Source organism: Parasteatoda tepidariorum, chromosome 9 (assembly GCF_982258835.1).
Source record: "Parasteatoda tepidariorum strain Cologne lab strain chromosome 9, Ptep-v5.0, whole genome shotgun sequence".
In the NCBI taxonomy this organism is placed as follows: domain Eukaryota; kingdom Metazoa; phylum Arthropoda; class Arachnida; order Araneae; family Theridiidae; genus Parasteatoda; species Parasteatoda tepidariorum.
In genome coordinates, this window is record NC_141763.1 from 102,392,357 (window position 1) to 102,417,708 (window position 25,352).

Genomic DNA, 25,352 nt, shown 5'->3' on the forward strand with positions numbered 1-25,352 from the left:
AAAAAAATCAAGTGACTACCATCCATCATGACGCATTATTGGGTCAAATCGATTCTCAATCACTTTAGAAAAATAAAATTCCAATACTTGAACGATTTGAAACATTATTAAAAAAATAAACATGTCATTCATTTCTCTTTTCTTCCTTTTTTTTAATATCTAAAGAAATAAGTAAATAAATGCAATCCATTAATGGGCTGATAAAAGGATCGAAGCTAACTTTCGATCTTTAACCATACGGCGATAACTGTACATTATCTGAGCAAATTGTGCAAAACGCTTGATTCCGTCATCACCCTAGTTAATCTGCAAATTAACTAGCTAATCTACACTTTAAAGCCTTTCGAACTTTAACAGTTATATATAATTTAGAAAGATGCAGCGTTGTTTTCATAGACAGACGAGTTTATGGATAAAATAAGTTTTCTTAAACTTTAAGTAACGTTCTCTTGAAACAACGTTTTCATGCTCGCACACAGAATAACCTATTTTTGAGCGGATTTGACTGAATCTATCTACGTGAGTATTACAATTGTAATATAGTGACAACGTGCAATTTCTTTTTATTTATTAATTTTTTTTATTGTGTATAAGATTAAAAACTATGCATATAATCACACGCGTTAAAAATTCCGTAAAAATGATGAACTCCAAAATCAGTATTCTGACTTCGTTCGGCCTCAGCTTTGTCATTGATAAGAAGTCGCCATTAAAGAGTTTACGAAAGCTTAGTTCACCTATATATTAGTAATTACAAAAAAAAAAGTCGTATGTCTTCCTCATTTACGAGCAATTTCGCATTATCTTGGAAAAAAAGTTATTTTTCGAGTTGATATTGGTTGCGTGTTGCCAAGTCATTTTACTCAAGAACTATCAAACTGCTGTATTTTTGAACAAATTCTTTTCTTTATATTCGTTTATTTTATTTTGATAAACGTAAATACCTAGAATGTGTATGAAGGGCATAGAAGGAGGGAGTGTGCGCATTTTTAACAAATTTGTTGAAAAACCGTATTTAATATAATCTTTTTTTTTTTTTTTTTAATGTGCACCGTGAAAAGAGGAACGACTCGCAAATTTTAAAAAGTTGACGCAATATTTTTTAAGAGAAGATACTTCGATGTTGCTTATCTTAACACATGACTCTCTCTCTCTCTGAAAGTTTATATTTTACAGTGTGCAATTAAATTTCATAATTTTACTATCTGATTCTTGAAGAGGAAATTTTTTTATTTATTTCTAATAGTAAAGTTTATTAAAAAATATAATAAAGTAAACATGGTCGACGATAAGGGTTTTGTGTTTCTTAACGATGGTTCACCCACTCATTTTTCATATAGCCACAATACGAGGGAGGTCTTGGATGTAACCATTGTTAGTCCTGACCTCAGCCCCCGCCTGTAACTGGAGAGTGGTTGAGAACATAGGAAGTGATCATCTTCCAATCCTGTTAGAACTGAATAAGAGGCAACCAGCTTACATGTTCAGCAATAGGCGATGGAACTTCAAGCGTGCTGATTGGCAGGCTTTCACTGATCTCAACGAAAGTTTGGTTTGTGAGAAACCCCTTACTCATAACCTAGAGACTGACTGGCCCTCCTTCAAACAAATCATTTACAACGCTGCTGGCCAGTCCATTCCAAGGGGCAAATTTAAAAGGAAAAGACCTTTCTTAACCAGCAAAATGCCTGCCCTCCAACCTCTAATTGCAGAGAGAAGACAAATCCTAAATGATCTGGACTCTGTCCATACTGACGCCAACAAAGTCTTACTAAACAGGGTGAATGCATAATTAGAAAAGATGTACGCTCAGATCAAGAGAGACAGGTGGAATGATTTTTGTGCTGGTCTGAACTCAAGATCATCCAACAGCAAATTGTGGAAGCTGGTTAAGGGCATTAGTAAAGACCAGCCCCAATTCGAAAAGTGCAATACTATACAATCTCAAGATGGCGCCTTGGCTCAGAATGATGAACAGGCAGCTAACATTTTAGGAGAGGATTACCAATCAGTGAATAGCCTGAAATTTTCTGGTAACGACGAGTATGTTAAAACTAGTGCTAGCAATGTAGTTTCATGGCTGTCGCAGCAATCCTCATGAGGGTCCAGCCGTTTTCCGCGGACCCTTCTTAGCCCAGGAGCTTGAGAAATGCGATTTCAGACTCGAACTTAAATACCTCACCTGGGCCTGATGGTGTTCAAGGCCAAATGGTCTGTCATCTGGAATCACATGGAAAACAGAGACTTCTAGACATCATAAATGACTCCTGGAGACTGGGTCGTCTTCCTCGAGATTAGAAAAAAGCAGTTGTGGTCCCTATTAGAAAACCTGGCAAAGATATTACTTCTGCTGAGAGTTTTAGACCCATAGCTTTGACATTCATTTCATGTAAAATTAAAGAGAAAATGATTTTAAAAAGACTTACGTATTACCTAAATTCCCACAACCTTCTACCGAATGAGCAATGTGGATTTAGAGAAGGACACAGCACAGCCGACCAGGTGCTTTATTTTAGCCAAAGAGTCAGAAACGCACACAGTATGAAACCTACAAATCATACCATAGCTGCCGTTCTAGACCTCTTTAAGGCTTTTGACAGAGTTTGGTCTCAGAAGCTGATTATCAAATTGTATGACAAATTCGGTATACGAGGTAGAGCACTGCCTTGGATCTATAATTCTTTGAGAGATAGACTCATTAAAGTGAGGTTCAATGTTTCGGTCTCAAAGAGTGTTAAAATAAGTCAAGATGTTCCTCAGGGCTCGGTTTTGAGCCCTACCTTGTTCACTCTATTGCAGGAATTGAAAAAGTCATACCTGAGAACTGTGAAATTGGACTTTTCGCAGACGACATTGTTCTCTGGAGTTCCGGCTCTGATATTGAAAAGGTTGAGGAGAGAGTGAATCTGGCTGCAGACATGTGGGGGTCTGCTGTTGACCACAGACTGTGTTTTAACCCTTCAAAGTCTACCGTTAGTTTCTTCACAACTAATAGAAAATTATATAATTTTCGACTAGGAATCCAGCTCAATGGTCAGTTCCTGGAAGTGGAGAAACACCCAAAATATTTTGGCTTCGTTCTAGATCCTGAGATTCTGGGTAACAGTCATCTAGAACATCTTACTCTGAGAGCTAGGAAACGCATTAGTATCCTTAATCCATTTCGGGTCGTGATTGGGGTGTCGATGCTAGTACCCTTAGAAATACATATGTCTCTCTTATTCGACCCATTTTGGAATACGGCTTTCCCATCTTTTGTAGTGCTTCAGACTCAAACCTGCAGAAGCTTGAACGTGTTCAACTCAGTGCTGCAAGAATCATCACGGGCCTTCGCAATTCTTGCCCGAATGACATTGTACTTTATGAAGCTGATCTGCAGTCTTTGAGACATAGAAGAAATGCATGCTTGGTGAAGTACTACAGTAAGCTCTCCAGCCTAGGCTCTCAGAACCATACTTCGAAGTTTCTGGGATCATGGAACAGTAACCAAAAAGTCTTTGACTTTATTCTTTGGCAAAGATTTAAGCGGGGTAGTCCCCTTGGACAGGTTATCTCTGGCAACCTCATCGCCAGTTCTGTAGAACATTACAGTCTATCACAGATTATCGAATCTTCTGAGTGACTGTCTTGACGGGATTCTCTTTCATGTTGATCTTCCTGTCCGGGTTAACAAACAAATTGATTTGCCGTACTACATGAAACAGCTAGCACTTGAAAGAATTAATAATGTCCCCATGGACGCTGCTCAGTTGAATACAGATGACAGTAGACTTGATGGTGACAGATCTGGCTGTGGCATTTATATTAAACTTCGGGATCAGGAAATAAAAATCAAGAGAGGAAACCCGGGCTTCTACTCGGTATTCCGAAGCGAACTTATTGCATTTCTTGAGGGTCTGGACTCCATCATGTCAACTTTCTCATCGGATCCACTTTCAGTGGATTCCGTCACATGTCGATGTAGTTGGAACAGTTGCTGACAGTTTGGCCAAAGCAGGTGCTGAAGAGGCCATTACGACTATCGCTCCTCTTACTTGTTTGGAGCATTTTTCTAAATGCAAGGCAAAGAATATAGCCAGTTGGACGGTTCCACCGGTACACTCATGGTATCAGAGTAGGTACCCAGGGGGCTCCTTGTCTCGGGGCAGCAGTAGACGAGAACAAACTGCCATTACTCGTTTCCTCAGTGGATATCTGTCATCAATGACTCATATCGATGGTAATAAACATTTCGAAGTCTACACTAAGAGTTCTGCTTCTCTTCACAAAACAGAAGTATTGAATTACAAATTAAAATAAGAAGTAGATTTTTAAAAATATTTAATTGTTATTCATAATAATTTTAAAAATATTAAATAAATAATAAAAATTCGGGCTACAATAACTTTCAAGTGCGCACCTATGTATTAAACAATTAATGTGCAACATATATCTAATTGTATTAAAACCTACATAGTAGCACACAAAATAATCAATGAGAAAATTAAGGTTTGTCTGCTGCAACCACCAGAATTTACAAATGTGTGTTTAAATATTTTCGTACAAAATGAGTGGTTTCTAAAAGTTAAATCGGAGAATTCCTTCGAGAAAATTTCTGATACGCACATGCTAAATTATATTCATAAAATACGAAAAAAATGAAATAAAAAAGAGCAACATACACGATTATTTTTGTATTTGAATAAATATTTTCTTGGATGCAAAACCTGAAAAATAAATTTCTTTGCACAGTTGGTATGTTAAATTTCACAGAAATGAAGAAATTAGATTTTTATTAACGAGAAAAATATTTTAAACCCATATAAATTTTTTACGAAAATTGTCCGCAAAAAAATGACAACTAACATATTTTAGTTCGCGGGACACAAAAAAAGGCTTCGCGGGCCGCCAGTTGGAAACCCCTGGTATATACCAATTTTCCGTCTTTCTAGTGTTAATAACGATTGGTAAATTTATGAGCGAATAAAACTCTTCTATTCGCTGTAGTTCACGTATAAAGTTATTCTTTGTGTAGCTAGTTGGACATGGAAGGACTAATTCCAAACTTTGGAATATGCCAATCGAGCAAAGGTGGGAGTCGTGGTGGAGACAGTGGCGTAGCGAGGGGGGAGCAAGGGGGGCATCATGCCCCGGGCGCTACTCACAAAGGGGCGCCAAATGGTCAGCAAAACAAAAAAAATTGTTGGATAATTTTTATTTTTATTATAATTTATTTCTGCAAAAAATATTTTAAATTTAGTGCCAGTGAAATATAATAAATGTTAATTCGTAAATAAAAAGGAACACTAATCAAACTGTAATAATATATTCATAATAGAAATGACACGTCTTTTCTAATGGCTGGCTGACTCGACCTGTATCTGTCAGCACTTCCTTATGGCATCTACGCTGTGTGGTTACATATATTATCTCCAAATATTTGTACTGTACAAAAATCGTTTGTATGTTTGTACAGTGTATAATACAGATTTCAATGGAATAGAACTCTTTATCGAAGAATGTGACTGTAAAGTGTTACTCCTTTGTAGAAAAGAAATTGAACTTAAAACTCCATTAGAATTTCTTACTTTTATAATCCCGTATGGAGAAAATGTTTTTCCAAACCTGAGAGTGGCACTTCAAATACTCCTGACTATCTCAGTATCAATTGCTAACTGCGAATGGTCATTCAGCAAATTAAAATTAATTTTGACATATCTACGATCAACGGTGGGACAAGATCACCTAAGTGACCTGGCATTTTTAAGTGTGGAAAGAGAAAAATTTGAAATGATCAACTTTGATGATATTATTAATAGCGGAAAATTTACACATAGTAATTAGTTTTATAATTGTATTATAATCATATTATTAAATATATGTTTCTCCTTAGAGATAATAAATATTTACTTTTTTATTGTTTTAAAACTGCGTGTTTTTAAAATATTTCTTTTTAAATATGTAAAATAAATAATAGGTATCTTATGAACTAATTCTAGATGATCATATACATTTCAAAGTCTAGTCTTGTTTTCTCAACTACATTTTTTGTCTCAAATTTAATGCTTAACTTGAGCCTATGACTTTATTAATTCTACTTTATTTATTTATTACTTTGCGAGTATATTTTACTTATAATATTAGATGGATTTCGAATGGGGGGGGGGCGCTAAAAAGGTATTGTGCCCCGGGCGCGAGTCAAGCTCGCTACGGCACTGGGTGGAGATAGAGCGTTCGCCTTCCTATGTGGTAAACCGGCTTCAAATCTGAGCGATGGCTGGTCGATACGAATTCCGCACCCGTCTCGCACCAGCCACAATACTGGCGTAAAAAGTTCTCAGTTGTAGACGGATCCTGGATTAGAGTTCCCTTGCCATCAGGCTAAGACCGTGGAAGGTTTTTCGTGGTTTTGCTCTCCATGTAACGCAAATGGGGGTTAGTTCCACCAAAAAGTCGCAGATTTCCCCTGATACTTGATCCAGAACTCCCCTTGTATTCTGTATTGGGTTCAAAATTATTAGGCTACGGAATAGAACATCACTAGTCGTTAGCCTAAAATTGCGTCGGCTGTTCAACGATGGTTATAAAATAAAATAAAATCGGACATAGGTATGAGGGTCAAAAAGGCGCCCCTGCGAACAACTGGAAGACAAAAAAATTTTAAAATATTTTGCTTTCATGTGGGATTAGTTTTTTTCTTCTTTTTTTTTGCTTCTAATAATTGCCAATAATGCTTTTTGCGTGTTATACTGATTCGACTTCGTTTCATAAACTGATAGCATAATGCTATAACTAACACTAATCTCCTTCCGCTAATAAAGAGGGGGGGGGAAATGCATTTCAAAATAATTAGGAAATAGAAAATTAAAAAATTACAAAACATTAGAAGTCACATTTTTTACGCTCATACAATGTTAAAAAAAAAAGTAAAAAGTATTGCATATATTAATTACTTTTGTTTTAAAAATTTAAATGTTGTTATAAAGTTTTTTTTATTCATCGAAAAATTAATTCAAATTAAATTTAATTAAATATTATTGTTCATAAGAACTTCCTTATTGTTTATATTTAGACATTCGACTAAATATGTTTAAAAAAAATTGATAAGAAATAAGGAAATAAAAACTCACGATTTCTTAAATGTTCGAATCGGTAAATATATGGTCCAGGTTCCCAAACCATAAAAATATCCCCGAACTATTATAGGTTTTTACTACTCCCAGAAATAAACAGGTTCTTAAATATCTAGATCTTCCCTGTTTGCATCCCCCCTGAGAACAATTTAGTTTGTAATTTTTTTTTTATTAAGATTAAATATTAATTTTATTAAAATTTTTAACAAATATGAGCTTCTTATGGGAGGTTACTGGCTTAAAGAGAAAAAAAAGATGGAAGACTCTCAATTAATTTTTTTTTTTTTTTTTTTTGGCAGAATATTTATGAAAAATGCTAACTTCTTTAGAATAGTTTGAATTTATTCCCCCACTCCCTCTCTCATTTTTTATATTATCGTCCATTGTCCTTCATTTGGGTATAATATGAAAAAAACACAACTACTTCGATTTAGTAGGAACAACATATGACGCAATGCTAAACGAAAGGAATTTAGTTGTTGTTTATTTAGTTATTGTTATTAGTAGTTGTTGTTATTTGTTTTAGTTGTTGTTGTTTATTTAGTTGTATTTAGTTTCAATAACTTTTCTTTATAATGCAATAAAATCTGGCGAGCAGCTATTTAAACGATCGAACACTTCGTTTGTTTATTTGTGCCTTGAAGTTAGGCTCGCAGAAAATGCCGTTCATGGGTTAAATTTAGTAGGAACAACACAACCTGTGACGTAGGCTATATTATACCCATTTCCTTCCTAAAATCCTTTTTTTTTTTTATTATTGCACATAACATACGTCATCAACCTTAACTTGCGACAGACATGACGTATTAATGTGTTCATAAAATTCAATTTAGAAAACGGTAAGCAGACATGAAAGTTGATACTTCTCGTATTATTCAAGAGAAACTGATTTTTAACGAACGAAAACTCGTGCCAAACGGATTAAACCATGGAATAAGTTCTAAATCAGCACTGCTCAAACGATGCAAACAGAACTGTAATGTTTTTATGATTCACAATTCGCCAACAATACATACATCATCATAGTTAAATAACTGTTTTAATTTCGACCCTAATTTTATTATGAACTATTAATTTATAATTATGAGTGCTTCTAGACCAGTTGGTAAGGCAATGTGTTCATTTTTGTTATTCACTTGCAGTTCAGTTTAAAAGTTAGGTTCCGTTCGTCAAATATATATGCAAAATTGTTCAGTTTTGTTTTTACAGTTATTTATTATTTAAACTATTTTGAATTATATTTATTTGTTCCTGGATCTGTTAGTATTATTATTTTTTTTTATATCTCTGAACATTTCGCCGGGCGTTGTGGTTTTATTTACTTGTTAATATTTAATTTTTTTTACCTTATTAAATACTTACTCAAATTTGGTTACAGTACAATATTGGTCTGAACCTGTTACTTTGCAATGCAAGGTTTGAAACATCATCGATCGCAATCAGCATTATTTAACAAATTTGCTAACCTTATGCTATTTATATTCTTAACCTATTTAAAGAAAATATTATTGTTTTAAATTAATTATATAAAATTAAAATTTCTGATATAATAGATTGATTTTTTTTTTTAATTCTTAACGATTTTGATTATTAATAATTGTTTGCTTCTAAAATTCCTTTATTTTATAATAATTAACATTTAATTGAGAATTTCAGAGGATAGTATAGTTCTTAGCATATTGAAACAGTAGGAAAAAAATATATCAATGCCATCTTTTTTTTTACTTGTAGTTCTTACTTTTCTGTTTCAGGATGTGTTGTTTTTTCTACGTTTGTTGTTATTTTCTTCATTGAAATTACCAAATTTTATAATTAATAGGTGTGAAGCATAGTTTTATTTCCTAAAGCAGGGGTGATTGTGCTCCGGAAAAAAATCCGGATTTTTTGCTAGCCGCGATCCGAAAGTTTCTGGAAATCCTAAGTCCAGAAGTTTCAAGAAATCATCGAACACATTTATATATAAAAATTATTGTATATTTTATTTAAAAATTTTAGAACTAGAATTTATACTAGAATTATATCTCTTTCATTTGTTAATATTTTTTCTAGTAGAATATGAAATGTTATTAGAGATAAAAGTAAACTTACACATAATTATTCAATTAAATTATGCTGCATATAATTCATTTAGAATGTCATGTTTTCAAAATTTCAATGATTTAAATTTATAAAGATATTAATTTTTTGAATGATTTTGCTCAAGAAATTTTCAGGATTTTTGAGTTGGGTCTACAATCACCCCTGCTAAAGGGATATTACATCTAATGGGTCAGAGGGGATTTGTGATTTGCTTATTTTTAATAACAAAGAGGTATTTGGGATAAAAAAACTGGTTACGTAAGACATTAAAATACGCCTATTTTCAAAACTTTCTAAAAGTGCAAAATGAATTTTAAAAAAATATCAAAAAAGCTACTGTGGAATATTTCAAATAAAAGGTGAATCAGAGAAAAGAAAAAATTCCTTTGATGAATTTCAGAGTTCAAGAGTTATGAACACAAAAGACGCCTAAAAAATACTGGAATTAAAATTTTAGAAAATGTAGTAGAATGTTAACTTCATTTAATTCAAAATGACATATTTTAGTTGAATTTAACCCTAAAACTACAGTAAATCAGTGTCAAAATAAAAGCAAATCCAGGGGTGAGTGTTTTATGATAGCTGGGGGATTTGTGATTTGCTAATTTTCATTGATTAGGAGAGAGTCCAAAATTGCTTATGTAATATATTTAAAAAGTGGTGATAATGTTTCATGATGGCATTAAAAGTTTTAATTTCAATTTAATTGTAAGAATTAAATGGGTCAAAATTATATGAAAAAGTCTCGATAAAATTGGTCAATAGGAAATTATGAAAACAATTTGTTTTTTAAATCTTCCTCTTTCATTTTTTAGATTTTTTCCCAAATGTGGCCACTGTGTTCAATAAACTCTTAGCTACATTTAAATTAACGAATATTAATTCAAACATTTCACCTTCTTTCAAAATTTAATTGCTAATTATAATATTCATTAAAAATGATATAATGAGATAATTTTATTTGCCTGAATATTTCAAAAAGTTAATCTCTCTCACTCTTTTTATTATTATCATGCATGCATCTTTCTTTCTTCTTATTTTATTCCTGAGCTCAAACTTTTAACGCATCAAACATTTAATCATTGTATTTAGAGTTGCCCTGTCTGCTACTCACAGTTCACTTCTTTTTAAATAAAAAATACTATGAATTATAATTCTTCCAACTGTTTTTTTAAAAAGAAAAATTATGTCGTTATAAATCCAAAGATATCTATTGGAGTATAGATAGCTAACTTTTGAAGACCTACTGATGCAAATTCAACCTAGTGTTCGTGAAATTAAATAAAATTATTTATTATTCATCAGCTAAGTATATAGTATATCTATCGAAAAATCGTTGTTTTACTCTTATGAGTTAATCTGAAAAATGACTGTTTTGTTTCAATTTTAAGTCCAATTGAGTAATTTTTTATAATGTAATTACATCTTTTAATTTATTATTAAATTATAACATCTAATTTATTATTATATTTTGTTTTCTTCTTTTTTCAAATAAAAGTTTTTGTTATTATTTTGTATAAAATAATGTTACTTAATTTTATCAAAAATTTTAATTTTTATTTCTAAGTTAATTAATGAAAGCTTATGATTTAAAAATAATTTCTTTTTTTTTTAATTTCAGTTGGATGGATAAGAGGTATGTAAAAAGAAGTTGATATACTTGCAAACTGAAACAATTACTAATTAACTGAACCTGGTTAATTTATTTTACTTTATACCAATATATTGACTGAAGAATTCATTAAAATGTGCCATTCATTTTTAAAAATGCTTGATTATAATATTTGGATTCAATGTCTGGTGAAGTTAATGAGTTGGATGTGTTTTTAAAACAATATATTATGCCTGTAGATATATAGATATCAGTTTAAATTTAAATCCCATCTAGGAAAAATTAAAATATGCCATGTTTAACTTCAACTCAGGGATGATAAGTTTCTTCTAGACTGAAAAATACTGTGGAAGAAGTCACCCTAGATGAAATAGGTTTCTTTCAAGCCCAGTGAAGAAGCTAGTTTTAAAAAAGAAATTTTAAGTTCCAAAATCTTTTTTTTTTAACTGCTTATAATGGACTAATTAATACCTAAAATCGCTAAAGATTAAAATATTTAAAGTGGGAAAAATTCATGAAAATTTACCCAGTTGAGAAAATTTTTAACAAAGCAATATTTTTTAAAGAAATACTTGTAATGCTAATCAAAACTATGCTTTAAATACAAATAATTCTATTTGTGTAGAATTATTAAAAATATAATAAATTTTTCTTAAAACAGAGTATGATTTATGCTGAGGAACTAAAATAATATAACTATTCATGATTTATCTAGATATGAGTATAAATAATTATTTAGGGAAATGAGGATATTTTAAATACAATTTAAAAATCTGTTATTACTATAGTAGTAGTTTTATTGGTTTTGCTATTCTCTAAGAAACTAAAATTAATAGTATGAAAGAAGTAATTCTTTAAAAAATTACACTTAAAAAACTTTTTTCTTTTGTTATAATAGATTTTATTAGTTTAACTATAAAAAATTATACTTATAGTTCTTGTTGCGAAACAATTGTATTTGCTACTTCTAGTTTCTTCAATTTCTTCTGGGTTTTTTCAGTGTCCTAAATGAAAAAGGTTTCTTCTTGTAAAAATCTCCACCCTGTTTCGTATGATGTTGTTAACATTATTCCTATTGATATAAATTTGGAAATTTCTTTACAAAACTAATTCAAAGTTTAGTGATAATTTTTTCCTCAGAGTTAGTTACTTTTTATTTATTTATTTCAAAAAAGTTTAAATATTCTGTGGGGATCTTACTTTGGCCTGTTAGAATAAATATCTTTGAAGTTATTTTGTAAGACTATTTTTTATTAAATAATTTTGAGCTATATTTTAAATGTTATAATATATAGATAGTTCAGGAGAGATTTTTCTGGAAAAATTGGTTATATATAAAATTGTCTTCTTAGAATTAATTGCAATATATTGCTGTAAAATGATTTTTTTTAAAAATCAGATATGAGTTATTAAATAGAATAATTAGCATGAATCTTAAATTTTAAATTGCGCTTTTACTTTTTAATTTACCCTTTTCTAAAAAATTCTCTTTTAGCAGTATATTAAATTTTTAAAAAGATGTATTCCAATAATGGACATTAGAGAGTCCTCAAATAAATATTACCTTTTACTCAGTTACATTCAATAAATATGACTTAAGCCTAATATAGTTTAAGTAATGAGGGAAACATCAGACTTAATTATTTAATTATCTCATAAAATCTAAGCTTATTATGTTATTTAATGCAATAAAGTATCAATTTCATTAAAGACGTCATAATAATTTGTCACTAACTTTTGATATTTTGTGTATAAAAAATAATTATGTTTTTAATTGCCAATTTTTTTCTTTCTTTTATTGTAGGAGAGGATGCATTGGAGGCACAAAATAGATATCACACTGAAGAGTTGTCAAAGAAAATTTCAAAACTGAAATCTGTAAGTAAAATAAGATGTTTAACTTTCTTGTGTCACTGTTATGACTTAGTGTCAGGAGTCTGTCTAGGGAAAATTTGCTACCGCTTAGCAGTACCTTCACAAATTCTGTTTTAGGAACACCGGTAGTTTCACAAAATACTTTTAATAAAACAAAGATTCTCCTCTCCGCCTCTTAAAATTTTGTTTTTGTATGACCTAGTTAAAAATATTCTCATAATGGAAGTGCTAGTACTGTTAAATGCATGTTTTTATTAAATTCAAGTTGAAATTTAACTATGGACAAGGGTTTTTATGGATTTTTAAATTTGGGTAAAATTTTAAGCCCAAAATTTTGCAATAGCAAAATTTTTTTTGAATGTATGGGGAAAAACTTATAATAAAAACAGGGTTGGGTTTTTGCTGTTAAAAACTGGTTTTTGACATGACAGCGGTAAAAACCGTCAAAAACCTGTTTTCTTTCATTTATGGCATATAGCAGGCAATATATTATTTTCACATAATTGCCTTGTTAAATGAATGTTGTAAATGATTGCTATTGATTTTGCAACTACATACATGTATTCTTATAGAAGGATATACATTCATATAGAAATATTGTAATATACTTAATGAAAATAGTGATACTTACTTTTATCATTATAGCTTGATTTACAAAGGATTCAAAATTTTGCACTTCTTAATTGTTAGAAATAAACAAACAAACAAAAAAGCTTGAAACTACTAATAAATTCAAGAACTAAAAAGAAGAATTTAAAATTTGACATTTCTTAAATTTTAGAAATAAGCTAAACAAAACTTTCAAAGCTTGTAACTACTAAAAAACTCTAAGTCAAGAATGACTTGACATTCTTCAGTAATGTAATATGCCAAACAAAATGATGCTTGGAAATGTTGAAAATTTTGTTTAGTATCCTATTATTTTACTTCAAATAGTATGTTTTGATGTAATCATGTTGGGGAAATGCAAAAATCTGTTCTTAAATATCTTTTAACAACTTTTTTTCTAATTTTATTGCCCAAAAATGAATTAATTTTAAATTATAAGCAGTTAAACTCAAAAATACACTTTTACCAAAACTATGGATTTTTGACAGTTTTCGACGTTTTTGACATGACGGTAAAAACCATGGTATAAACCGGTAAAAACCGTCACGTGTCAAAAACTTGCCAACCCTGAATAGAAACTTACCAGTCATAAATAAATTTTATTTGTAGTGACAATTTTTGAAAATATTTTCTTACTTTGCCATATTTTTGTGTTAATATTTTAATATAATTTTTAATTTTCACATCCATATTGCTTTTTTTTAAACTAATTATACTAGCCAAAAACAGTTTCTTCGTACAGGATAAAAAGAAAGGTAAATAATTAAAAAATCGGTGTTAATCAACATTACAAAATCATGCACTGAACTGAAAGGCATTGTACCAACACAATAAAGCTAAAAGAACAATTCCAAATTTATTTATTATTGTTAGTTGGAGTTCATTGTGACTTAATGTTATTTGATATAACAAAACATGTTTTTGGAAGTTCATCTCATCCAAATAATTATTAACTATGCTCAGTATCATTTGTCATTGCAGAGGTGCCAACAATTATGATTTATCATAATTATTACTTTTTTATTGACAGGGTTTCGGTCTTACTGTTAATCAATAAAAAATAAAGATTTTTGAGAATTTTCATAATAATCTTTTAAATATAAGGTTTTTTCCCTCTTAACTACCAAGAGTTCTGAAATTTTGCTGATTGTAATGAATATGTTAAAAAAAAAGTAACACTTAAATTTGACTTTCTTTATTTAATAGTAAATTAATGTATAATATTAGCAGTGCTCTCCCTAAAAAGTTTTTAGAAGGGTACCCCCCTGCCTGCCTTAAATGTAAAATAACTGCCATCCCTTAATAACACTGCCTTTTTTTTCATATTTCATTTTTAAGAAAAATTAATTAACTGTTAACATAATTACACACAAAAATTATCTATATTTATAGGTTTAATTCTGATTGCTATTACAAATATTTACTTTGTTAGAAAGTTTCTCTTTTTTCAATGGAGTATATTAATACATTTTTAAGTGATTTTAAATTTTTACTTTCTTTTTTTGAAGAAAGAAATATATATGCACAGAGATTGTCTCTTAACATACCTTTAATTGTTATTTATAAACTACAAAATGAGTGAAAATTACTTTTTGAAATATGCACATAAAATAGTACAGGGCGGTAACTTAAATGGCAATATTACACGTTTTGATACAATTTATTTTACAGTGTTGAATGAGTGCCCTTTCAAAACTCAAAGTGCCTTTTTCTGTGAAGAAGCACCCTGCCCTCTTATATTCTTAGGGAGAACTTTGATATTAGGTGTATACTTATATGGAATTAAGTTGTAAAACACCTTGAAATTGCACTAATTTGAAATTTGTTAATGTTATATGTATTATTGTTGCTCTGATTACGGATTCCTAGATGGAAAAGTTGGCACTTCTGCTTGTTACAATTCTTCTTAGTCAACTCATAGTACTCAGATTTGACACAATCAAGTAATTTTCTGCGGTCTTCATCCCTTTCAGAGGGCCATACAAAAACTACTACCACAGTGCCAACGTTAAATATTTATATTAATTCATACAGCATTAATTTAAGCAGCACCTATTGCAAAAATTAATAAAGCATTATTGGCATCAATAATAGTTTGACAATTTCTTCCTTTCCTCACTTTTATTTATGCAGTGAAACCTCTCAGGTTGTTCCACTGTAAAATGGTCGTTAATGGAGGTGGGTCATTCTTTGGTTGTACCTCCATTATCTTATCGAAAATACATGATTTTTCACAAACTATTATAATTTTAGTCAGTGTCATTTTCTTGGTACGAAAATGCCACATCTGTTGGCGTCATGAAAACCAGTTCGATGAATAAAACTTAGCGTCAATAAAAATTATCTCTACTGATATAATTATGTGTAAAAACAAATTTACTAATTATGAATGATAGAAGTATTTTAAATGAATAAACTCTGTTTTTTTGTATAAGTTTACATTCAGTTTCAATTTATCATGAAAATTAGTAAGCTTTAAAAGATAAGAACAGGTTTGTTTGTTTAAGATGCTTCGTTTTTTCTAAAATAACTTTTTTTCTAAATTAACTTTCAATTCTTAAAATCAATCATTGACAGCATCGTCTCGAGTGCACTCAACATGTGGTTGTAGATCTCCAGTGTTTTCACTACAGCGCGAGAACGCGAGAATCTCGCATATTTTTTTCTTTTCTCGCATTAAAAAATGATTACCGCGAGAAATTCGCGCATTCTATAAACCAATTTCAAAATTCGCGAATTTCTCGCATTTTGAAAAAAATTTCTCATTGCGCCATTTAGAATAAAATCCGTTTCACTTTTCTTCCTGGATCTTTCATTATTTTCAACATCTGCCCCATTATCTAGCTTCCCTGTTTACCAGTATTGTTCAGAATCTTTAAGAACTACAGAACACCATCCCTCCGAACCTCTTTCAGAACGCATTTCTCTGCAACCACGTGTTTACTGTAGGTAAAGTTTCTTCATGTAAGACGTTCAAATTTTTTGCGCATTAATGCAAGATGGACAAATACCTTGTAAAGGCAATATCTTCTACTCCGAAACGGACAAATGAAAATGAAACAAATGTGGGTAGAAACGATCAAAACGAAACAAATACGCATTTGAGTTACCTAATGAGAATAGCTGATGAAAAAGTAGATATAGAACATTTTCCATATGATGATGCAGCAAAAATATTCAATACTTTAAAAATTAGAAGATATTAAAAATGTATTATAATTAAAGAAATGATTTTTTTCATGTCTCTTAGTGTGTTTTTTTTTTTTTTTAATTTTTAGAAATCTCACTTAACTTTTTGAAATCTCACCCTGTTTTTGAGAAAGGGTGAGAAATTCTCACCCATTTTTTTTCTGCGATGAAAACACTGCTTTCAGAGATTGTTAGAAAGAGCTCTCTAAATAAAAGTCCCACACAAATAATTTGAACATCTACTTATTTATTTTCTTTTGATATTGTTTCGTGTTTCCTTGTTTGGCTTTTCCTCCATTTGGTGTGTTGGTTTACCTGTTCACTGGAAGAGGTTTTGATGGTCTCTACTAAAGATTTTCTTCAACAATGAGTCTATGGAAAAAAATTCCTTTCCTCCCAAAAGAGGTCGCTACACAGAAGTGGTTTTCCTAGAGGTTTCACTGTAATTTTTTTCTTATTATTTCTATTTTTTCTTATTATTTCAATTCATTAAACTCATCTAAAACACAATTTTATATTTACTTATTATAAGGTTGATTATTCTTGCTTGTAAGTAAAGAAATACAGTTTACACTGCTTATTAAAATTATATTTGTACTGGGAATATAAGTGTGCCCAGACATTTTTATATGCGTAAGGACACTATAAAAGTGAATTTACACTCAAAGGTGTTTTCAATAAATAAGATTTTTCACTGATAAGACTAAACGCTGGATTTCACTTCATTTTAGTCAAAAAAGTATTTCTGTTTAAATTATTACATATTTTGTTTGTGAAACACAAGCATTCTCAGCAACACTTTCAACTTCTTTTGCTTCAACTTTGATTTTAAAGCTTAACTCATAAGTTTTAATCTTGATAAAGTTGTGCTAATTAATCAGTAAAAATGATTAATGGTCAAAAAGATAAAACTACAAATGAAGAGTATAATTTGCTGTACTTAATTAAAGGCAAGTTTTATTACAAATAAATAAGAAAATGTATTCTTTTTAATTTCAGAATAACTTTCTTTGTAGCAGAAAGTTTAAATATTTTCTAGTACTATATTTTTATGAATGAAGTACTGAACAACTCATTATATTTAGAGATCAATAAATAAAAAGAACCGTTGCATTTAAAAAAAAAAAAAAAAAAAAAAAAAAACGGTTTCAATTAGTTAATACTCCCTCATATCAATATTTAAATTCTTTCTTTGTAATTGAGTGAGACTTCCTTAAATGATTTTAAAGTGAGGTGTTAATAACATAGAAAACGAAGGGAAATGCTGCTTAACATTTTTGTACAAAAATAATTTAGTCTATGATCCCTCAATTTAAAACTTTTATGATAGAAATACTGTATGGTTGTGAGGATTCAAATCCTTTTTAAAAATCAGACGAAAGCGACAAATTAATTGTAAACTACAAAACTACTCTCTTCCCAACAAGATTTATTACTATATTTGCCTAAATTCATTACCATAAAAAAAGTTTAATGTAAAATTGTTAATTAAGATTTTTTTTCATGAAATCACTGGTATTAATCCTACGTGTGAGGCCATGTGTCCAAATCATGCATATAATTAGCATGATTTGGTAAGTTCTAACTACCAAATTTTGCAATTTTATTATTAAATTAATTTAAATAAAAATATGTTGGATTAAAAGTTAAAATTTTTCAGTTCTTCAAATCTTTTCTTTTTTTTTAAAATTTACATTTGTATTCATAAAAAATAGGATGTTCTGAACTGAAACAAGAATCAAGAACATCAGGTTACGAAACTGAAAATCAGGATAACTACGAGCCCTGTGGTTCAGTTTTTGCAGATATGAATTTTAAAAACTTCTGATTTTATAATTCTGTTATTTTATTAGTGGTGATAACTGTACTGATTTTTTATAGCTTACTTAGAAAGTGATTAAGGAAAATTAATTAATGTATCAGCAATTATATGCACTTTCTTTATTTTCTTTAAAATTTTGATGTTATTTCAAAAATATTTGATACATTAATCATTGGAGCTATAACTAAAACATTAGTATAGAAATTATTGAATTTTTGTGACAATTTTTTCCTGACTTATCTTTCTTTTGAAAGTTTCTGGTAGATCTTATGTTGTCTGTAGGAAATATGCAAAACCAAGTTCAAATCAAATCGAACAAAATTGGTGAGCTTTTTCATTCATTTGAAAAGTATGCTGTTGTAAGATATATTGTTTTAAATCTTTGATAAATTTTATTTTGATGAAGAAGAAATTTTTGTTAGACACAACATTTGTAATTGTTTAATAATTAGGGTTTCCTAAATTTTTTACCTACATTTGCAGTATGTTAATAAGAGTAATTTTAATATTCCATTAAAAATATTTTATTATTATTAAATGAAATAAAGAAAATAATTTCAATGTTTTCTTTTTTTAATCCCATTATAGGCAGCATATGATATTGAAGTGGAAGCCAAGGATAGTGTTAGATTACTAGATGATGTGGTAATTTAGCTTTTACTTTCTTTTAAAACTAGCTTTCCTTAAGAATAATTGTATGATAGTTAAGGTTCACACCAACAATAAAAATTTAGTAGTACAATAAAATCACTTATCATTTAGTGGTCTAAAAAATTAATATGGTAGACAAGCTTGAAAAAAAAAATCGAACTTCATAATTAGCGATTGCAACACACAGATACGCCACCTGAGGAGAAAACTGGTTCCATTTCTTGTCCTCTTCTTCTCAGTTATATAGAAATGTATTATGATGTTTTCCACAAAAAGGGTTTTTAAAATTCTCACAACACTTTCTTTTAGAACTATGCTTAATGTAGTTTTCAGTTTAGTAATTTAAAAGTTTTTAATCTATTTGAAAATCGAAACAGAAAGTAATGTACTTCCTTCTATGACTCCCCACATGCTAATGGCAAAAGCATGTAAAGTGTTGCCATAGGTAGCGAGTTCTGCTCTACGCTACCTGTAGCCCATTTCGATCACCAATTGCATAATTCATGTTATGGTACACATCAAAAAATAATTATTGTTATATATGACACCCTAAAACTAACCCGTCATGATTAAAGATTAGTATTTATTAAAATTAAGGCTAAAAAAGGGTAAAATAATATAAACAAGTAGATTCAACATAGAAATTGAAAAGCTAAAGAATGAATATAAACAAATAGATTCAACATAGAAATTGAAAAGCTAAAATCAGATAAATATATAAATGAGAAAAACAGAGAAAATAATAACTAACAAAATATTATATTAAAAATTAATTATCTTAAAATTTAATAATAATCAATTCTAAATGAGCAACAAAAATTTTTTTTAATTGATGAACAATTATACTTTTAGTACATTATTGCAAAGTATAGCATAACATGTAAATTTGAAATTTTAACATTTAAATTTAACCACACGTATAACAGTAAAATTAGTACAAAATTTTTTTTTAAATGCTTGGAAATTGATACAAAAAACTTTTTTTCGTTTTTATTTTGTTAATTTCAAAGTGATGAATTTGTCGCCCCTGTCTATGATTCTGGCGACATTTGTAGATGAATTGACAATTGTCGCCAAGGAATCCGTACTGGCATAAATGCTACTGATAGTTAAATTATAGATATCTATCTCCTTTCCTGAAAATTAGTTAGAAATATATAATATCCTTTTGGATATAATTTAACGTACTATTGATTTTTATTATTAGACTTATAATTAAGAGATTTTTTTTTACTTTTAGTTAAATTTTGTCTCTTAAAACCACTGATAACTCAATGAATTTTTTTCTTAACAAAGGAGCTTGTTTACCTCAAGGATTGTGGGTTTTTATAGAAAATTTGATCTCACAATCTAATTACAACAAATAATTTGCTGTAAATACATTAAATTTTATTTTAAATTTCATAAAGATTCCATTGATAAGAGAAAAAAAGACTGAATTTTATTATCAAATCACTTGTCAATGTAGTCTTTCTTAGAATAGATATACAAAAGGTACCCTTAAACAAAGACAGAGTAAGGAAGTAGCATGCTACAGGTAGCAAAACTACATTACTTGCTACATTTTTTCATAATTTGTAGAGTAGTACAGTAAAAATTTTTTTTTAAAAAATGTGTTGTGAGTAGTGCCATTAAAAAGAAACAGTAGTTTGTATACCTGGCAACTACTTTAAACGTTAGTTTGGAAAAGAAACAAGTCTCAAACAACTCATTTTTTTTATCTGATTGGTACAAATCTTTGCAAGTGTGTCAATGGACACAATGACAATGCCCCTGTGGCTGAGCATTAATAAGAATTATGCATTATCATTATTAAAACTTACAATTACGAATAGTTTATTTATAACTTTGGACACCCCTTCATGCGCAAATGTATGCTCATAAAACAGTGATGTTATTTTAATGGAAAGGAACATATTTTCTCTGTAACTTTCGAAGTATTTTATTTCTTAGAGGAAATAAAAGAGCATTAAATATTCACTGTCGAGAAAGTCATAAAAAATTGAAGGTTAAAAGAACGAATTTGTAAAAAAAATGGTTTAGAATAATAGATCAGCTCATGTACTTAAAGAATAAATATTTCTGACTAATACCTCCTGCTAAAATAACCCAATAAAAACCATTTTGGACATGAGTGTAGAATTAAGTTCAAAGCTCGTATCTTAAAAGTAGTGAACTACAACTGGTAATAAAGCAGATGTAATTATGTGGTTCTTTAACTCACTGAATAAGATAACTACAAAATGAAGCATTAATTGTTCTTCCCTCCTGCAATATTGTTGAAGTTCAAAAATATTGCTTTGAATTTGTAACAGCTAAAATAATTCAGCGCTTGATCTACCTTTCTTTACCTGGGTTTCATGTTTTTAAAAATGCATTGGACTTAAATTTGTGATCATTCTACCAATTAATATTTTCCGAACATGTAGAAATCTTTCTTTTAATTATTTTTATTATTTTACGAACCACCTGCATTTCTTTCTTCTTCTTTTTTTTTTTTTTTTTTGTATGGTGTCTGCCTCACTCAACTCCCATTTCTCCTTGCTCTGCTTTGCTTTCTTGGTTAATTAGTACAACTAGATTGATTTGGTATTTCCTCTTCAACCTGTATCTCAACATTGCTTGCAGAAGGGGTCTTCAACCTTTTTGCGCCAGAAAGACAATGATACGATGAATTCGAAAAATTTTGTAATAATGAGAAACTTATCACAGTGCTCCCATGGGCCAGGGAAAACCTGGAATTGCCAGGGAATTTTACTTTAGCTCTAAAAAGCATTTAATAGAATAGTCAGTGAAAATTGCAATTTTTTACTAAAAACCTGGAAAATAACCAGTCTTAGAATTGTCAGTAACAGTAATAAATTATTGAGATTCGAGTTAAATAATTCTAACATCTATTACAATTATTTTATAAAATTCTAAATTTTAGTTAAACTTTTCCATGTCTCCATTCTCATTCTATTATGCAGAGGTAATTGTGACACAAACTGAAAAACCCTGAAAATTTAATGTGCAAAATATCAATATTAAGATAAAAATTTCATAGTTAACATAATTTTTTAAACTAACATTCATAATTAAATTACCTACTAATGAACTGTATCATACCTTTTTAATAACTAATTCAAGAGAAAACTTACCTCTAACAAGGAAAGCGATATTGGATTTTAAAACTTCGTGTATATGAATTGAGACATTGTACTTGAAAAACAAGAAAATACAAATTCCGATATTGAATTTTTAAATGGCGTAAGTACGAATTACGGTGCATAATTTTTAGTTCGCATAAATACAAGTCATAATGTGCACTTTTTAAATACGAAAATGGATGTTTCATATTACAACAGCTTGAATACGACTATCAATATTGGATTTTAAACTCGCATGAATATAAAACAGGTTATTGGATTTTTGAATCGCGTGAATAAAAAACGCGATATACGATTTTTAAATTGAGTGAGAAACGAATCCTAATGCGTAAGTTTTTAACCAGGTAAATACAAAAATCGATGATTGATATTAGACCGACGTGAATGAGCATCGTGAGGCGGATATACCAAAATTTCGTCGAATTATAAGTTTTGGATTCGCGGAAGTCTGCGAACTAATGGTCTTGAGATGCGATGCGGTACTCACGATTTTTGCAGAAAAACCACCACACCCTGCTTCTAGTTTTTAGATCCGGAAGAATTATACGAAAAACCCGGAATTCCAGTGTGCAATCACCCCTGATTTATGTTTTTGCTCACACAATTTAATATTTGACACTATGAATAAAAAAAAGTTTTCTGATGAAAAATTTTATGGATTTTCATTCAAATTCACCTGATATACCTGGAAAAATCAGGGAAATTTTTTTCTAAAATTGAGTGAGAACTCTATTATAAGCAGAAGAGAGGTGATTTCAGTGAAGGTAATTAACATTTCGATTTTTTAACTGTTCATATTTTTACTAAAATCATTTTATGTATTATTTTCTGAAACAGATAAAATATGATACTTAATTTACAACAGTAAGAAATAAATAAAACATTATAAAAGAGATGATAATCATTTCAAATTAAATGTGCAGTGACATTTTTTTGTTCTTTGATCAAATTAATCTGTTAAATGTTTTGTTATGTCTCTCAGTAAAATAAACAGACTATAGTTATAGCCAATCTTATGCAAGCATTAGTCACGAATTTTATTCCACATAATCATCCATTATTTTTAACAGAACAACACGATTCGACAGACGGGCCACTAAGGTAACATCGGAGGGCAACACGTTGCAGACCCTTAACCTATGTTGTTGTTGTTTCTAATCCCCAAGAGGTCCATCCTAATTAGACCAATTCCATAAGTCTAAAAACAGATGAGGTTTTGAAAAAACCTCGTTGATCTTAAAATCGATGCAGTTTAGAATATGCTCGGGAGAAGCCTGAGCAGTCTTACATTTAGTGCAAAGTCCAAAAGTCTTTTGCCCCTGAACATATGAGAGACACCTCAAGTGACCACTTGCAAAGCGAGATAAACAAGTCTGCTGGCTTCTTGGTCCCCCAAAAAACAAGGCACTTCCAGGTAGTTTTCTGAAATACCAATTATGCGGAGGAGGAACCCTCCAGAGGTCCATAAACATTTTTTTGCACTCTGCAAAGACCTCATTGAAAGTGGAAGGTAAATCTGGCTGTAAAGGTTCTAAAGAAGCATCTTTAGCCAGTGAGTCCGCCATCTCGTTACCTTTGATTCCAACGTGTGATGGAATCCATTGAAAGTGTACCCCAAAGTCCGCTGAGAGCCTGAGGAGCATCCCCAAAATTGAAGCCGCAGCCCTGTCTCCAACATTCATCCAGTGGCTAAGGTGTTGGATTGAAGATTTGCTATCCGTCAGTATCCATATATGCTTAAAGTCAGGCTCAGCAATATTCTCAACATGTCTTAGGCCATTTTCAATCGTAATAAGCTCAGATCTGAAAACCGAGCAAAATTCAGAATTTCTAACTTTGAGACTCAATGTGTACGTGAGTGTTTTAATAAAAACCCCACTGCCTGAATGACCTTCTTCGCTCTTGCTGCCATCTGTGTATAGTTGTAAAGCATCTGTTGGTATTTGGCTAATACAGTAGGGAACCGATTATCCGGAACGATCGGGACCATCGCTATTCCGGATAACTGATTTTTCCGGTTTTCTGAATCGCTACAAAAAGCCGTTTTTTTATTGTTAAACCCAACTAAAAATTTTTCTTTTTGGAAATAATCTTAGAAAGAAGAAAAAGCGATGAAGTAATACACTAATGATTATTTCCAAAATGATGGTAAGGTAAACACCTTTCAAAAAAGAAAGAAAAACCCTAAAATCTTGTGAGGAAAAAAAAATTAAAAATTTTTAAATTGCGGGAAAATTTATCGAATTTTTGTTCTGGTTTTCCGGTTTTCTGATTTCGGGATAACGGGTTCTGTACTGTAGTTTCAAGAGCCATTTGTCTCATAAATTCTGGGTTGTCTTTACTTTTATGGGCCGGGTGCAACAGCTCTGTATGGAAATGGATACCAGAAGAATCAGTAACAGGGCTAAAGCATGACCTCAAGGAATGAGGTTTAATTCGGCAGGGATATTGCAAGTCTACAAGGTGAATTGAAACAGCCAAAGAGAAGGGACTGATTCTCTTCAGTCTATGGTTATTTTTCCAATTTTTGAGATAGTAAGAGGTTCTGTTCTGGCCACCAAAACTGATGAGCTTATTGTAATATTTCTTGAGACTGGAGTTCCTTCTCATGTATAACGGCTGGAGGTCAGACTCAAACAGAACAATTTTATCTGGACAGCTCCAGATAAAATCCCTTAACCTATAGCACTACTGATATGTTCAAACACTGAAAACTATGCTCTGATTTTTAATGGATCTTATAACACATTTGTTTACTTTGTAGGACAATGAATTCGATAGTGGCTCTGGATTTCTTTCGGGAAGCTTGAATAAAATGAATAAGATGATGTTCACTGGAAGAAGTGATCGTAGACTTATGTGCTATGTTGTCTTAATAACTGTTGGTTTGTTTATTGTATTTTATTATTTAGCCAACAAAGTCACCAGGTGAAAGTACGCATTATCTGAAGACAAGTCAATCACTGAAGTGTATATAATTTGTGTAGATATATTGTTTAAAATTATGTTCTATCGTTCTGTGTAAATAAAATTATCCATAATAACAGTGTATGACCTGTTATATTTTTAATGTAGTGCAAATTTCATGACGACTGCTATTCATCAGCACTGTCTAAAACGTTCTTGATCAATCAACTATATACATACGAAAGACATGTCATTGGCTAATTGGAAAATGTGACCCTTCACAAACTGCCGACTGTTGGACTGATTAAAGTGAACTTTATAGGCATGTTGCAGAGATATGAGTCATT

At 30.4% G+C, this 25,352-nt stretch overlaps 1 protein-coding gene across 2 annotated transcripts; it reads left to right on the forward strand.

Moving 5' to 3' along the window:
- Positions 1-7,544: 7,544 nt before the first annotated feature.
- LOC107436964 (BET1-like protein) lies at positions 7,545-25,147 on the forward strand. Of its 2 annotated transcripts, XM_016048806.5 has the most exons (5): positions 8,062-8,217; positions 10,813-10,827; positions 12,608-12,681; positions 18,887-18,943; positions 24,863-25,147. In XM_016048806.5, the coding sequence occupies exons 1-5, from the start codon at positions 8,196-8,198 to the stop codon at positions 25,028-25,030; spliced, it is 336 nt and encodes a 111-aa protein (XP_015904292.1). In that variant the 5' UTR covers positions 8,062-8,195; the 3' UTR covers positions 25,031-25,147. The 2 variants fall into 2 exon arrangements, with proteins under 2 accessions (XP_015904293.1, XP_015904292.1); XM_016048807.5 differs by lacking the exon at positions 10,813-10,827 and having other exon boundaries at positions 7,545-8,217.
- Positions 25,148-25,352: the final 205 nt, after the last annotated feature.